This window comes from Garra rufa, chromosome 9, assembly GCF_049309525.1.
Source record: "Garra rufa chromosome 9, GarRuf1.0, whole genome shotgun sequence".
Classification (NCBI taxonomy): Eukaryota; Metazoa; Chordata; class Actinopteri; order Cypriniformes; family Cyprinidae; genus Garra; species Garra rufa.
This window is the reverse complement of record NC_133369.1, coordinates 35,555,876-35,573,521: the sequence shown is the minus strand read 5'-3', so window position 1 is coordinate 35,573,521 and position 17,646 is coordinate 35,555,876. Positions and strand designations below refer to the sequence as shown.

The window sequence follows — 17,646 nt, the reverse complement described above, 5'->3', positions numbered from 1 at the left end:
AGGTATAGCCATTTTTATATTTTTTTCCCTCTTATAGCGCTATCAATCCTGCAACCTCAGATTAAGTAAGAGTTTGGCAAAGATATCTCATTCCGTTCAGAAGTTATAGGCATTTTACTAAAAGTGGCCCTGCCGCTTTCAAACTTTTTGGCATCCCTTTGCGTTGTGGTGAGTCGAAAGTTCAACTTTTTTTTTTTTTTTGATAATTATTGATATACAGTCCCCAAAGAATCTATCTGCACTGGTTTAGCTCTGATCGGGTAAAAAAATCTAGGACTAGTTTGCAAAAGTAGGTTTTGCAAAAAATCCAAAATACTCACAGGCTCACGGTTGAATCTGAGGCAAGAATTCCAGGGACATAAGACATTTGCGACTAACGGTTTAGGAGTTATGAACAATTTCGTACTTTTAATCGCTGTAGCACCCCCGCCAGGCCAATTTGGACGAGCCTTGGTGATGTTGAATGAATAAATCGTGACTGACGGTTTAGGAGTTATGAGTTATGAATTGACAGTATTTTACAACAAAATTACATATGCGATGTTCAACCATTCACAATATTTCTAAAACTGAATCAAATGCATTATGAATCAAATGCTATTGTCAAGAGTTCAAATCATTCTAATATTTACACACACACACACACACACACACAAACACACGTTGGGTTTACATGTTTTATGGGGACATTCCATAGGCGTAATGGTTTTCATACTGTACAAACCGTACTTTCTATCGCCCTACACCTACCCTACACCTAAACCTAGCCCTCACAGGAGATGCACCAGGTACACACACACACACACACACACACACACACACACACACACACAGTATGATGGCCAAAAATGCTGTTTATGTAGGCAGTTAATTTTTTGAAATGAACATTCAAATGTGACTATGACTGCCAAAAGCAATTGTACAGTGCAGCTCATTAGGTTCAAAACATTTGAAATGGTTTTTTGATGTGTCTACAATGTCTAAAAAGACTGTCTAGGTGGACAGTTTACCAGGTCTGAATACTTAAACACATATATGATGCTCAAAACTGCTATGTAGGCAGCTCAAGTTCAATTTGTATGAAATAAGTGTGTGAACGTAACTATAATGGCCAAAAATGCTGTCTTGAATGTGTTTGGTTCCTAAAATGTGCTTATTTAGTTAAGTGAATCAAACATTCAAATATGCTTACAGCTAAAACTGCTGACTAGGTAGGCAGTTCACTAAAGTTTAAATCATTTAAATAGAATGTACATACGTGTCTATATGATGCATGAAACTGCTGACATGGTAGACAGCTCACTAGGTTTGTATGTAATTATGATGTCCAAAAGTGCTGACTATGCTGGCTACTCACTAGATTCTCATCGTCTGAATGGAACATTCAAAAACGTCTTGGTAGACCATAGCCAGGCAACTTCGGTCCTGGAGGGCCACTGTCCTGCAGAGTTTAGCTCCAACCTTAATCAAACACACCTGAACACACTACATTATTAAAAATAAAGGTTCTTTATTGGTATCGATGGAACCTTGAAAATCCATAGAACCTTTCAAACACAGAAAAGGTTCATTATAGTGGAAAAAGGTTCTTTAGATTGTCACCCCCATTGTTCTTTAAAATGGTTCTTTCTAAGAACTGTTCACTGAAAGGTTCTTCAGGGAACCAAAAATGGTTCTTCTATGGCATCACCACAAAAACACCCCTTTGGAGCCTTTATTTTAAAGAGTGTAGATAGTGACAGGCAGGTGTGTTCAATTAAGGTTGGAGCTAATCTCTGCAGGACAGTGGCCCTCCAGAACAAAAGATTCCCAGCCCTGTCCATTTGGTCTGAATGTAATGTTTGAAATGTCCAAAATGCCGTCTAGGTAGGCAACTCACAAGCTTTTGAAACACAGCCAGAGAATGTTCCAGACAGCCTGGCTCAGAGGAGTAATGGAAGCCTTTATTGAAAATGACTCGTCATGTTCTCTTATTGATTAAGGTCTTTGATTCACAGCCAATTACCGCATGAAAAGGTGCGTAGAGCAGAATGCCACAATAATCTGAGAAAAGGACAGACAGATAAAATGAAATTAGCTGAAGGGTCACATTTGGAATACTTACTGTGCCTTAGTGTGTCCTATATGGTGGATATGGTTTCTTTGAGTGGAAAAGAGAGAGAGCTGCCCACTACCTGAGATAAGGTGAATGCAGAGGTCTGTATGAGTAAATCTCCCACTAACTTGCTCAATTCTTGTTATATGAACCCAAAGCCACAGGTAGAGAAAGAATTATCCTCTTTGTGCCTGAAAGTCAGCACAGCTCAAAACCTGGGATTTAGGGATTTTAGGTTAAAAACAGATTTTGCTGGGCCAAAATAATTGTGTATTTTGAAGGAATTGAGAAAAAAAAAAAGAAAAAAAAAAAAATCAACACAACAGGGACAGAAAAAGCAATGCTATTTTGTTAGTCAAAGACCCATTGAAATTAGCTTTGCATTTATTTAATCAAAATTTAAAACAAACTAAAAAAAAATATTTCACTCTCATATGATCCTTCAGAAATTAAAAACTATTTTAATATGCCTATGTAGTGCTTAATTAACATTTTGTAACCATTTTCAATTGGAAACAGCCATGTTGCATGACATTTTTGTGGATTTTTTTTTTTTTTTTATCTGAATCTTTTAGGATTCTTTGATCACTAGTAATATATTTGTGTGTGTGTGTGTGTGTGTGTGTGTGTGTGTATGTGTTAGGGATGGTAAGATTCACAGATTTTCATTGGTTTAAAAAATATACATCGGACACAAGTTGGTATTTGTATTACGATACTTCTGTAAAAAACAATTAATTTATATAATTAACAGTACTTATTTACTAAATCTATATTGCTTTCCATGTTGCAAGACTTTGTATTGTTTCTATTTTTAATGCACCTTTGAAGTTTGGATCACATTAAAAGCGTAATTTGTACAATAATGCACTATTTTCACAAAAGATCCAGCCCTATCATCATCACTCACAGCCACTTGCATATGTTTTGCGCAAAAGCCAAATGCACCACAATATTAAATTGCTTAACTGACCATCGATAGCTTTACTCAACAATTAATCTATTGCTGATTAATCGTTGACATCCCTAGTTAGCTAGTAAGAACTGCTGCTCCATAGTCTAAAGAGTATGTGTGATCGCAAATCTCAAAAGTGAAAGTAAAAAGTGAACGCACATTCAAAAGCAATTTCAATGCCCCGTATATTAATAGTGGATTACTGATGCCCACAATTTATATACAGTATAATTACCCAGCAATATAATTGTTAGAGAAAGCATTGACATTTTTCCTTCCATCTCCTATTTTTTCCCTTTAGGGTTCTATAGTACACATTTCATTTCCGAATACGGTATTCTGAATTGGGCACACCCCTAATACGTACCATATTGAAATGCATAGCATCATATTGATTATTACTGCTTTATATGCATCCTAAATGTGTTGTATCGCTGGCTCTGCATCGAGATGTGTATCGCATTGGCCTATGGTTATGGAGATGCACATCCCTAGAGCATCCCTAGGTACATCCCTAGGTACAAAATACCATATTTTGTACCCAAAATTGAGCAAAACCCAACAAGACCTCCAAAAACCTACAAATGTCCTGATTTGTAAAACTGTTATAAAAATAAAGTAAACAAAGTTTTTTAGAAATTGTAAAAATGCAGAACGTTTTGTGTGAGGGGTAGGTTTAGGAGTAGAGTTAGGGTAAGGGCATAGAAAAATTCTGTTTGTACAGTATAAAAAAACATTATGGCTCTGGAAGGACTCCATAATGACAGGAATACCAGTGTATGTGTATGTGACATGTATGTGTATGTAAAAGTCTTTGTTTATTGTCACTTTTGATCAATTTAAAGGATTAGTTCACTTCCAGAACAAAACAGATAATGTACTCACCCCCTTGTCATCCAAGACGTTCATGTCTTTCTTTCTTCAGTCGCAAAAAAATTTTTTTAAGGAAAGCATTTCAGAATTTTTTCTCCAAATAATGGATATGTATGGTGCCCCCAAGTTTGAACTTCCAAAATGCAGTTTAAATGCAGCTTCAAAGGGCTCTAAACGATCCCAGCCAAGGAAGAAGGGTCTTATCTAGCGAAAAGATCGGTTATTTTCTAAACAAATTGCCAATTTATATACTTTTTAACCTCAAATGCTCGTTTTGTCTCGTCTCTGCGATGCACATACATAGTCTGTGAGATCCGGGTCAAGACAGTTAGGGTATGTCGAAAAACTCCCATCTCGTTTTCTTCCCCAACTTCAAAATCGTCCTACATTGCTGCAGAAGTACTGACCCAGTGTTTACAAGGTGAACATACAAAGAAGATCAAACGCCCTTTACAAAAAAAAGGTTAAACAGCGCTGTAAGGAGTTGAAGACGAAAACAAGATGGGAGTTTTCAACACACCCTAACTGGATCGACCCGGATTACACAGACTACGCATGTGCATCGCAGAGACGAGACAAGATGAGCATTTGTGGTTAAAAAGTATATAAACTGTCAATTTGTTTTTAAAATAACGAATCGTTTTACTAGATAACACCCTTCTTCCTCGGCTGGGATCACTTAGAGCCCTTTGAAGCTGTGTTTAAATTGCATTTTGAAAGTTCAAACTTGGGGGCACCATACATATCCATTATATGCAGAGAAATCCTGAAATGTTTTCCTCAAAAAACATTTCTTTACAACTGAAGAAAGAAAGACATGAACATCTTGGATGACAAGGGGGTGAGTACATTATCTGTAAATTTTTGTACTGGAAGTGAACTAATCTTTTAATACATACTTAGGGGCCGTTCACACATCTGAAAATGTGAGATGCAGCATGAAGGAATGGTAAAAAACAAAACAAAAAAAAAAACTAAAAAAAACTTAAAAACAGTGCAGAATGCCTCCTCTCTGATGTTGCCTTCAAATAAAACAGCCACTGCCATTTCAACTTGCTACACTAAAAAATAATAATAATAATAAAAATAATTTGTAGGATTTACTCAATAAAGCATTCACAATTTAGACATTAAGTAATTTTTTGTTTTTACTGCTAATGCTTTGTAAAAAGTACCTGCTATTGTCAAGTGAAATCTGTTTTCCTAAGTTAAGAAAATTTTAATTTTAAGTAAATTTAAATTTAAGAAAATAAGTAACTTTAGCTTGGCCAGTACAAGTTGAGTAATTTTTACTTAGTCAAAGCTTACTTGGCAATATTTAGATTTTACTCAATATTGTACTGAATTAAATCATACATTTGAAGTGAATGTGTCAGTAATGTAGCCCTCACCCAAACACATAGACTTTAATACATGGTACACATTGGCAGTAACATTCTGTGGATTGTTTTTAAGTATGAATTTGTCATTTGGACACATAATGAACTCCAGATGTAACAAAATTACTAAAGCTAACAACAAAAGCAGTGATAAAACTGTGTAAATACAACTGGAAAAAAAAAAAAAAAAAAAAAAAAAAAAAATCAACCGTATTAATTATTTATGCCCCAGTGCCTGATGGAAACATTAGCATCAGAAAAGTTGAGAAGGTTTTACTCCGTTTTATAACGTTGATATTTACACTTTAATTTCTACAACCTTAAATCGAGTACAAATATAGAATGTACTTTTTTTATTGCCTGAACTATTTTTTTTCATGTGGAAATTATATTTTTCATCAGTGTACTGTAAACAAAAGCTTGCAACTCTTTCCCTGCTTCTGGGGTCTTCTGATTGGTCCACTGTTTTGGACCTGACATTGATGAGCGGCACTGCGTGTAAAAGCTGAAATTCTTTTTTTCAGTTGTGATTTGAGGTTTTAGTATTTTAGTTAGACAAAAAGGTCTAGAATTTTAATATTTTAAGCCTAACATGTTTTTTTTTTCTGTACTGGCCTGAATCTGAACCATGAATCTGTTCATGGTTATGGCATAAACTCAAGGTTATTACTATTAACTAAGTTTTGATATTTGATATTTTGTTCCAACTTCCTATAAAACAAAATTGTCAAGCCATTTTATGTGCTATTTAAAATATTCTATGGAAAACATTTAGTCATATTTGCTATTCTTACTGATATAGAATACAGCAAATACAGAAAAGCTAGAAGATCTTTCATATGAGCACCAGAGCTCAACACGTCCATCAGTGTGCATAAACCATTAAGCCTTAGCTCCAAGACAGTGAATACATACCAAAGAAACTATTCAATATACCAGGAATAGATTACCTGCAGCAAACAACTTTAGTTAATTCACAATAACATCATGAAATATACAGTCACTCATGGTACACAGAGTCCATAGACAGAGCAGTGACGCATATCGAGCAATCAGTACACTCAAGTGTGCACCGACATGGCCTTTCTGCAGTCTGTTTATTCAGAACAGTCAATGATCTCTCATCTGTCTGCGCTCTCCTTCCTAACAAACATCATTACCCCTACAATTACCAACAAAACACAAGAGCCAATACAAAACACACACGGCTCTGGGTACAACGGAGTAAGCAGGCATAATGAATAGGACCATTTTATCATGACACAACAGAGAGAGGGAGAGAGATGGTGGCCTTTTCTCACTGAAAGCTTATTCGTGTTCGGTATGTGCTCCATTAGGTCTTTAATAGGCAAGCAGCCTGGTGACTAGGATCACTCATCCATCTTTCTGAATGACGGACGTTTGCAGGGGTAAATGAGGTCAACTGGGTGGGTGACAAAATACTGAGCTTTTCACTTACACAGCTTTTAGACCAACCAGGTTATTGGCCCACTTACACAGTCCTCAGGCAAAGTAGCAGGTGTCCAGAGGCACAGTTTTCCACCACTTGAATAAAGTGATCGTGGTCTACATAGTAATGGACCGTGTGTCAGGTTACGGGTGAGTGTCAAGCAATCTGTCAAGAACATGTCTGGATCATTTTTTTACCCTAAAATCTAAAGTTATAAGACATTACATTTTGTTACAAAAATCTATCTATCTATCTATCTATCTATCTATCTATCTATCTATCTATCTATCTATCTATCTATCTATCTATCTATCTATCTATCTATCTATCTATCTATCTATCTATCTATCTATCTATCTAATAAAAATGAAAAAAAAAAATCAACAATTGAGAACATTACTGTATGTGCATATTTCCATTTTTTTTAGAATGAATGAATGAATGAACTCTTTACATTCTAGTTTACATCATTTCATTATTTAAAGGCATGGAAATTCTATTTCCACTACATTTAAAATTATATATTGTGCTGGATGGCATTCTTAATGATGGTGATGGAAATTTCTAATCCTAAACATAATCAACATTTTTCTAATAAAATGTCAAAATGAAAACTCTTGCTAAGGTTAATTTTAATAGTTGGCCTTTTATGCATTATTTAAACACAAATTTATAATACTGAGACCATTTTGCATAATATGAAAATTTGAAAATATTTGAATTTGAAAATAAAAAAAATATATTTTAAATTGGCTAATTTGATTAGATATTTTCCTTCATCTATGTGACCCCTGGACCACAAAACCAGTCACAAGGGTCATTTTTTAAAAATTTTATTGAGTTGTATACATTACCTAAAAGCTGAATACATAAGCTTTCCATTGATGTATGGCTTCTTAGACAATATTTGGCTGAGATAGAACTATTTAAAAATATAAAATCTGAGGGTGCTAAAAAATTTAAATATTGGGAAAATCGCCTTTAAAGTTTTCCAAACAAAGTGCTTAGCAATGCATATTACTAATCAAAAAAATAAGTTTTGATATATTTACAGTAGGAAATTTAGAAAATATCTTCATGGAACATGATCTTTACTTAGTAACCTAATGATTTTTGGCATAAAAGAAAAATCTATCATTTTGACCCTGAAGTCTGTATTTTTGGCTATTGCTATAAATATACCTGTGCTACTTGAGACTGGTTTTGTGGTTCAGGGTCACATATAATGTCTCATATTTCAGATCAAGATGCTTTTCACTTTGCACCTTAATACTTGTCCTTCCACAATAAGCAAGCACACTTGCAAAATGTTTGTTGTAGGAAATTATGTCAGTATTTTTTTTTTTTTTTTTGATTAAAGAAACTATTTTCACACAAAAAGGCTCAAAATAGTTCATTATTTTTCACTATTGTTTAGTTTACAATAGTTCTGCACATATTTTAATATTTTCATTAGGCATTTTTTATAAAATAAGATTAAAAGTTTGAGATATAACAATAAAAGGACAAAACAAATTCTACACATCTTGGCATTTTAAAATAGAACAATACATTTTGAATGCATGGAATCTTTTTTAAGAAAAAATGGAAATTACATAAAAACAACAACAACGGGGTTCATTACATATTATGACAACTGGCACGAAATTGTGCCTAATTGACATGATAACATCACAATGCAAAAAAATCTTAATGAGACTAAAAATAGGCTTCAATTCTTTATGCAAAATAAACGTAATTTTTCTTTAGATTTAGGGGTGAAATGTGACACAGGGATGTTTTTGTGAGACTCATCCTTCCAGTGCTCTAGTCTACAGAGAGTTAACCAGCCAGCCTGGTCTGTCAACTCGGGAGAGATATCATCCATACTAAAAACGAAGCTGATGTAATTGTCGATGTTGACAAATTTGTCACAAAAATCAACATCTTATCCGCAGAGATAAGGTTCGGTCCAGCCATTACAGGCATCTCAAATCTCAATCCCACATCTTGTCGAAGCATGTGGGTCTTAACTCACAAAATAATAAACACTTCAACTTTTTGTCTGCAACTAAAAGTGATTTTAATGGTTCTAAGCAGCATTTTCACAGAAACGGGAAGCGGCGAGATTGGCATTTACACAGGTAAATGTCAGCCAAAGACACTAAAGCATCTAATAAGAGAACATATGCACATAATCTTTACGCTTGCAGGCAACCTTTGCATCTGATCACCAATCAGTCAGTAAGGAGAGCTTCTGCCACACGGTCCTGATTTCCCCCTAACTCTTGCAGAACGACACGCAACAGTCATGACATTTACTGGCGCCATTGGCACTCTGGGGCCGAGACACTATCAGAGCCGTCGCAGGGTGTGATTTCTCCCTGGTCCACCTCTTGAGATTTCAGTTGTTTTGGTGTACTAACAAATAGATCCATTACATAGATTCCAGACACAGCTACCATCCATCTGTCCATCTCTGTCTCGTCCGTTCAGTGTATGTACAATGTTGTCAGGGGCCAGTTTTTGTAGCCGGAGCAACTGCTATGCCCACACATCCTTTCAGTCCTGAGCCGCCCACATAAACAGTGCTGAAAGAATAATAGCCAGTCACACATACAAACAAATCGTGACACTTCCACATGCCTGAGCACCATGGACACAGACAGCTCCCACACACTGCACGTCTTGTCCAATATCCCGCTAGCAGAGGGTGTCACCCTTCACAGCAGCAGCAGCAGAAAAGACACCTCCAGTAATGCAGAAAGACACCATCTCATCTATACTAGCATAGAACATAATACTAATAGTAATAATAATAATTAAACAGATCAGTTTGGCCCTTACACAAAATTTCAGATTGCATCGATCCCTACTCAAAGGACTGATTTTTTTCCTGTGAAATTTGCTTAGAAACAGTCAATTTGATCTATATACAGTCAAGCTCAAAATTATTCATACCGCTGGCAAATTCTGACTTAAAGTTACTTTTATTGAACCATTTTTTTTTTTTTTATTAGAAATGACACAGGCGTCTCCCAGAAGATAAGACGTCATTGTGGAAAAAATTATTACTCATCTTTTATTTATATTTGAACAAAAAGTGGGATGTCCAAAATTATTCATACCCTTCTCAATAATCAATAGAAAAGCCTTTATTGGCTATTACAGCAATCAAACACTTCCTATAATTGCTGACCAGCTTTTTGCATGTCTCCACTTGTATTTTTGCTCATTTATCTTTAGCGATGAGCTGCAACTCTTTCAGGTTGGAGGGTCTCCTTGCCATCACCCTGATCTTTAGCTCCCTCCACATATTCTCAATTGGATTTAAGTCAGGACTCTGGCTGGGCCAATGCAAAACGTTAATGTTTTTGTCTGCTAACCATTTTTTTACCAATTTTGCTGTGTGTTTTGGGCGGCTGTTGTGCTGAAATGTTCACTGGTGCCCAAGGCCAAGTTTCTCTGCAGACTGCCTGATGTTGTTGTTGATAATTTTGATGTATTGCTCCTGTTCATGGTGCCGCTTTTTTTTACGCCAAAAGAAGGCTACATCATTGTGGCCAGATAATTCAATTTGTGTTTCATCTGACCATAAAACAGAAGACCAGAAGTTGAGCATTTGCAAAGGCAAAGCGGGCTGTTGTGTGCCTTATCTGGAGAAGTGGTGTCCTCCTTGGTATGCGTCAGTGGAACCCAGCGGTGTGCAGTATCTGTTGGACTGTCTGCTATGAGATGTTGCCACCAGCAGAGCCCAGATTCATCAGGATGGCCTTGGTGGTGATCCTTGGATTCTTTTTTTACCTCTCTCACTATCCTCCTGGCCAGCTCAGGTGTCACTTTTGGCTTCCGACCACTTTACTCTGATATTTTTCACTATGTGGAAATCTTGTATTTTTTAATAATAATTTGCACTGTTGCCACTGGAACATTAAAACATTTAGATATGGCCCTTTCCTGACTTGTGAGCAGCTACAATACGCAGCCGCAGGTTCTCAGTGAGCTCCTTTGTCTTAGCTATGACTGTCAACAAACCAACAGCAGAAAGCTTCTGTTGAGTTGATTAATACAGCTGTTCCCAATGAACCAGGGTAATTAGGATGCTTTAGAACAGCTTGGACTATTTGGAATGGTATAGAACTTTGGATTTTTCCATGGACTGTGACAGTTTGCAAAGGGTATGACTAATTTTGGACTTGCCACTTTTTGTTCAAATGTAAATAAAAGCTGAGAAATATTTTTTTCCAAAATGATGTACATTGTTGTGGAAAAAATATTTATCAGCTTTTATTTTATTCTACTGGCAGTTTTAGTTTAATTTTTTAAGTAGCCTATCTTTTCAGTTATTTAAATCATTTAATATTTCAATATTCATTTTTAAAACATTCATCTCTGTGGTACAAATTAATTTTGGCAATACTGATTTCATTTGATTGGTAACTTATTGCAATTGTATACTTCTTGTTTTAATTAAACTTGTTGTGAGTAATTAATAGGCTAATTTTAATTTTTGGGTGAACTAACACTTTAATTACTCACTCTCATGTTGTTCCAAACCTGTAAGACCTTTGCTCATCTTATGAACACAAATTAAGACATTTTTGATGAAATCCAAGAGCTTTCTGACCCTGCATAAACAGCAATGCGACTGACAAGGCCCAGAAAGGTAGTAAGGACATTGTTAAAATAGTTAATGTGTCATCCGTGGTTCAACCGTAATTTTCTAAAGCTACTAGAATACTTCTTGCTTGCAAAGAAAACATAAATAACACCTTTATTTAAACAATTTCTTCTCTTCCTTGTCAGTCTTCGCCGCATACTCGCAAGAATATTACAATGCATGTGTGTGGTGCTGCTGACACAGGACGCGTTGTTCTGGCATAGGACCCAGATGCACTGCACTTTGTTTACAAGCAGAAGAAAACACTCGGTATACATAAAACAGTTTTCATGTACTCTCAGGAATGGTGGTGGAGACTGATGTGAAAGAGATGAAATTGTTGGATAAAGCAGGGCTGCATGATTAATCGAAGGCGACTGTGATGCACATTTTTTCAGTAGCCGGTTGTGTAATCAGTTGTAATTCTCCAGCATCTGCTTTCAGATGTAGCAGCATGTACTACAGTGAGTCATAGTTCACTGACAAGCTACGCTATATCGCAAGGGTGGCAAACTCCGGTCCTGGAGAGCCGCAGTCCTTCAGAGTTCAGCTCCAACCCTAATTAAAACTCACCCGTCAGTATCTTTCTAGTAACCCTTCAGACCTTGATTAGGTTGTTCAGGTGTGTTTGATTAGGGTTGAAGCAAAACTCCGCAGGGTTGCGGCTCTCCAGGACCAACGTTCGCCACCCCTGCTGTATGGCATTCTATATCGCAGACAATTTAATCACGCAATAATGAAATTGAATGAAATTGTTCTGTGATAATGACAGCTGTTTGTGTAGCTTCTCATTGAACTACGCCTCTGTGTAGCACGATTGATCAACTACTACATCTGAAAGCACGTAAAAATACTACATTTAATAACATGATTTTTTTTACTCCAAACTCACTTCATAACGCCATTCGAGTGTTTGAAATAAATCTTTCTGTGGATTCTCACACAGAATAAGGCACACAACATAGTATTCTAAGCATTGTTAAAGGCATTGTATTATAAATATACTTTATGGCATTTTCACACAGACAACAGCCGTTTCTCAATGTGCGTTCTTGTCTGTGCTTGTGAACTTGTGAAACATCATCAGTCGTTGCCCAAAAACCTGCATAATTTTTTAAATATTACTGTTATTGTGTCTTTTAAGAGAACTGTAGTTTTACGAGTTTTTCAGTTGAGAATGTAGTTGTTTAAAACGCAAATCCTGCGGTTTATTTATAAAGACAGTGCCTATTTGAAAATTTGCTATGCCGATTTCGGAGATGTGAGTTCCAGGCGATCACTGGGCGCTCAGTGCTTATGTATCCCATCTAGAGCATCCTTACCTTGGCTAGTCCTTCTGACATTTGCCACTGGCACTGATATCTCTGTATTGATTAAACATGACATACAATTTGTTTTCGGTATATCTACCAGGCAATCGTTCGTTCAAACCTATCAAGTAAGGGTACTGTTGGCGGTGGAAACACAAGCTGAATCAGGGTGTTCCGTCCCAAATCGTACTGTACCCAGATACTGTACTGTACTGACCCATACCACTTGGTGGAAATGAGCCATACAATAATCATATGGACTATTTGTTCGTACTACTATTATGGGCCTTAAATGTCTCAGTTGCATTGCTGTCTATGCAGAGTCAGAAAGCTCTCGGATTTTATGAAAAATATCTTAATGTGTGTTCAGAAGATGAACAAAGGTCTTACATAAAGGTGAGTAATTATTGGAAGAATGTTTTCCCTGTTTGTTGATTCCTTTTAAAATGTGACCACAAAGAAGAAATTCTGAAGAATGCTGGCAACAAAACAGTTCCGGTTCTCAGTGACTCTTTTTATAGCAGCAAAAAACACAATGGAAGGCAAATGGAACAAAAAATCATTTGGCTACCAACATTCTTTAAAATTTATTCTGTGTGCCAGTCCTGCAAAGCACAATTTGAACATTTTCTGCTATGTCCAGGCTTCAGTGATTGTGGAATGCTTGCATACCAATCCATTCACATTTAACTTTTTTTAACAGGTCAGATGTGTGGTCTAGCAAGCTGTGCACAGGCTCCAACACGAGTTGTGAACTTGAGTAATGAACATAGTCTGGCCTAAGTCATTCCCTAAATCCCTTCCTTTAACTTTTCTCTATTGTTTCCTGTCAACTCTTCACTGTTGATGAAATAAAAAGTAGCGCAAGCTAATTCCGTGTAGTGGTCTGTGTCAGTGGTCTGATCAATCTGTCACAGCCAATCACTTGCTTCCCTCACTCCTTGCAAGGACTAAATAGTCAATTTAATTTTAGTCAATCAGACCATCAGTTAGACACATTTCCTCCTTTAGCTGAGACAGAGCCCATTAAGAGTTTGAACTAAACATACTGGTTAGAAACTAGTTCATTATCCCCTGCTTGAGCAATAGCCAATGTACTCCACACATAAATTCTTAAAACTGATAAAATTAACACTTTAGAGAAGCCGCTCAGCACCACTCTCTTAACAGCACATATATTTGCTTTCGTCTGCACAAAGCCAAGAGTGGCCAAAGGTTCTCGATAATTGGAAAGTTTGAACTACTATCACAACCGATAATAAAAGAACGGTAATGCTCGCACGGAACCTGCTAATGTCCCTCATTTGCAATCTCATTTCGCCTGGAACCCATCAAGAGAAGGTCTGCATTTTTTAGGACTTTATCAAGCGCTGGCAAACGCAATTTAATTTCACTATTGTGAGTGGAAATAGCTCTTTGCAAGCGGGGGGGGGGCTCGGCGACTGACGAACGTTTTCCGATTGGTGACATCAATTTGAATAGTTCAACCATGTGGCTGCAGCTCTATCAGCACCAAGAAAGACAATGTGCAGGAGGCCAGCAGGAGCCATTAGAGAAACAGCGGGGGGATGAGGATGAGATAAGAAACACAGGCACACACACACACACACACACACACACACACACACACACACACACACACACACACTCCCTCACCTGTGCACCCAGACACTCGTTACAGCCCACAGAGAGAAGTGGTAAGAACATGGTAGGAAATGAAAGACAAAAGAAATGAATGTTTTTTAGAAAATCAGAGGAGGATTGTGTATGTATGTGTGGGTATCAGCCATTATACAGTATATGTAAGCTGCTACTTACACAAAGCTTAGATCCACAAGAGAGACAGAGTCTTCAAATGATACCCACAATTTATATTACAGATTATATACCTTACAAACAGTAAAAGAAAAAAGAAAAAAAAAAAGAGATAAATATTTGTATTGTACCATAAAGCAGAGTCTGTGGATGCAGTGAGAAACTATGTGCGGCATCTCAGAAGTTCATTACTCCTCAGCATGACCTACTTTTAAAATTTCAGGATCAATAATCTAATAAGGTTGAGTTCAGAAACACATAAGAAAAATGCCTCAAGACAATCATCTGCCTGGTATCGCTGGTAATATTAGGAGTGTATTTGCCCAGAACTTCTCCTGTAAAAACTGTTAGTATACTGTTCTGTAAGAATACATCATTAGTTAGTATTACTAATTAAATGACAAGCTGTTGTCTAGTGGTTAGAGAACTGGATTCAAAGTGAACTAGATTGTATTACTGCCCACTGGAAAGAGAGATAGAGAGAGAAACACTTCCCAGTGTACTATATGAGGAACAGCACGATGGATATCGTTCTATATCACACCATCCGTTCACAGAATGAGACGTGTGAGGGGCTCATCTTGAAGGTTATACAGAAAAAGGGTTTCTGCCAAAATTGGCAAGAATTCACCACATTGTGTAGGACCAGCTGTGTGTGTGGAGAGTTTTGCTGGTTACCTGCTGATGGGTGAGCTGTGCTCCGTGAGGGACACCAGCAGTTTGAGAGCATACACTGGTACAGGATCTGGCTCCAGGAGCAGAGTCTCATATCTGCAGAGAAAATCCGGATTAAACAAAAGCTATGCAAAACGTCTACAGTAGCAAGTTAATTCACGCCAACAGTCATTAAAGAGGTTACCAATCATTATACCATTTATACGTTGTTGATGTATTCTCTGGGGATTGAACCAGTCTCATTACATTGCTGCAGAAGTACCGACCAAGTGTTTCCAAAATTAAACGCCCTTTAAAAAAAAAAAAAGGGGCGATGTAGGGCGATTTTGAAGTTGGAGGGGAAAATGAGACAGGAGTTTTTCGAAATACCCTAACTGTCTTGAACCAGAATACAAAGAGTAGACACAGAACTAGACAAGACAAGCTTTTGAGGTTATAAAGTACATAAATTGTATTTTTTTTTTTTTTTTTTTTTTGAGAAAATAACTGATCGTTTCGCTAGATAAGACCCTTATTCCTCAGCAGGGATCATTCAGAACCCTTTGAAGCTGCATTTAAACTGCATTTTGGAAGTTGAAACTCGGGGGCACCATAGAAGACCACTATATAAAGAGAATTCCTAAAATGTTTTCCTCAAAAAACACTTTTCTTTTTATAAGAAAAAAGACATGAACATTTTGGATGACAAGGGGGTGAGTAAATTATCTGTACTTTTTTGTTCTGGAAGTGAACTTCTCCTTTAAGGAAAACTGACAAAAAACAATCATTGACAAGCTTTTTTCCCATGACTACAACAAGATGACAAATAGTCAATAAATGATAGCTGGGTAACACTTTCTATGAAGCATGTGTTTATAATACATTATAAGGGTATTCTTAAAGCATGCATAAAGCATTATAAAAAACCTTATAATATGTTGTATCATCTCAAGAGTTTCAAGAACAGTTTTAATGTATTATAATTTTTACTTATTTGTGGTTATAGCTTTTTTAAGAGCATGCATACATCATAGTTATAACGTATTATAAATCTCATATCTTGCCATGTTACTTGTGTAATTTTACTTAAAGCATACAAAGACCACTTATAAGTAATAATAATAATAATAATATTTCTCAAAGATCCATAAGATCAGGTATCAGATCAGATGAATGTGTAATATGACACATTTGTATTATCAGTTTGATTATTTTGATGGCCCTTTAGACAGCTTTTGATAAGTAACTAGCAGTCAGCTAGCAGTAATTACTATTATTTGTATGCTAAATATATGCTGACACTGTGTTTTGATGGTTCCCCAAAAGACAAACTGATAATGAGTAACTTTGCACGTATGTGAACCTTCTACCTAGCCTAACCTTAACCTAAGTCTACTAATACTCTAAAGCCCGGCTCACACTACAGGAGTTTTAAAATCCTAACCGATTATGAAATCTGGTTGCAGCTACACACATAAGGAGAATCTTCGCAGATTATCTTACCTGAAATCTTAAACATGCACGCACTATAAGATTTGAAAATCCTGGCGCATCACACACTACAAGATATTATTAGGATTATCATGCCTCCTGATCTCACACAGCCAATCTCCATTTCAGCAACTAATGTTTACATAACTTGTGCACTCACCTGGTATGTTCAAAACTAGGGCTGTGATGGTCTCAATGGCCCCAGAAAAAGTAATTACCATGAATGTGCCGAGGCAAAAATTAAGGAGATATTTGAATTAATAATAATAATAAGTGTCGCAAAGATGAAGTTGACTATCTTGACTCGCCATCTGCTCACTTTTAAAGCCTAAATGCATCTTTATGAATTAGGCCTATATCTTATGAAAGAGTTTTGTTTTCGATTTTAATTATTTCGTTTTATAGCAGTGAAGTAATAATTTAAAGCGTATATTAATTATTGTGAAGCGCTCCTTTTTAACACCAGACATCAGAAAGCGTATCCTGTTTGTTTTCTTCAAAAGCACGTTTTGTTAACGCTGTGTACACACGAACTAAGGTAGACCCTACAATTCTGGATGATATATTACTCTGGATGATATATTACTCTGACCGCTTTATGAGCAAAAATGAAGTTTCACATTGCACCGGCGAATGCATGTCCTATAGGCGCGCTCCAGCTTTCAATCTCCGCAAACGATTGGATATGTGCCTGTTAGCACACATTATCTAGGTTAAACAAATATATATATATATATATATATATATATATATATATATATATATATATATATATAGATTTTAATTTAAATCGTGATGGCTTGAGAAGGCTAAATTGATCTGTTTGCCGCTGGTCGCATTACTTAAAAAAAAAAAAAAAAAAAAAAAACTTGAATTGAACAAACAAAAAGTGTTCCAAATATATCTCTAAATTCACTTTATAAACCAAAGAAACGAAAATAAATGTAATCACTTTGCTATTAAAGACAGCAGCTGTGTAATGGGG

General features: G+C 36.3%; 1 protein-coding gene across 1 annotated transcript in view; it reads right to left on the bottom strand.

Moving 5' to 3' along the window:
* Positions 1 to 17,646, bottom strand: part of ulk4 (unc-51 like kinase 4) — a 177,957-nt gene that overhangs the window by 104,736 nt on the left and 55,575 nt on the right. Inside the window, exon 14 of the mRNA XM_073847841.1 lies at positions 15,195 to 15,287. Within this exon, the coding sequence (XP_073703942.1) occupies positions 15,195 to 15,287 (93 nt within the window). The remainder of the gene's footprint in view (positions 1 to 15,194; positions 15,288 to 17,646) is intronic.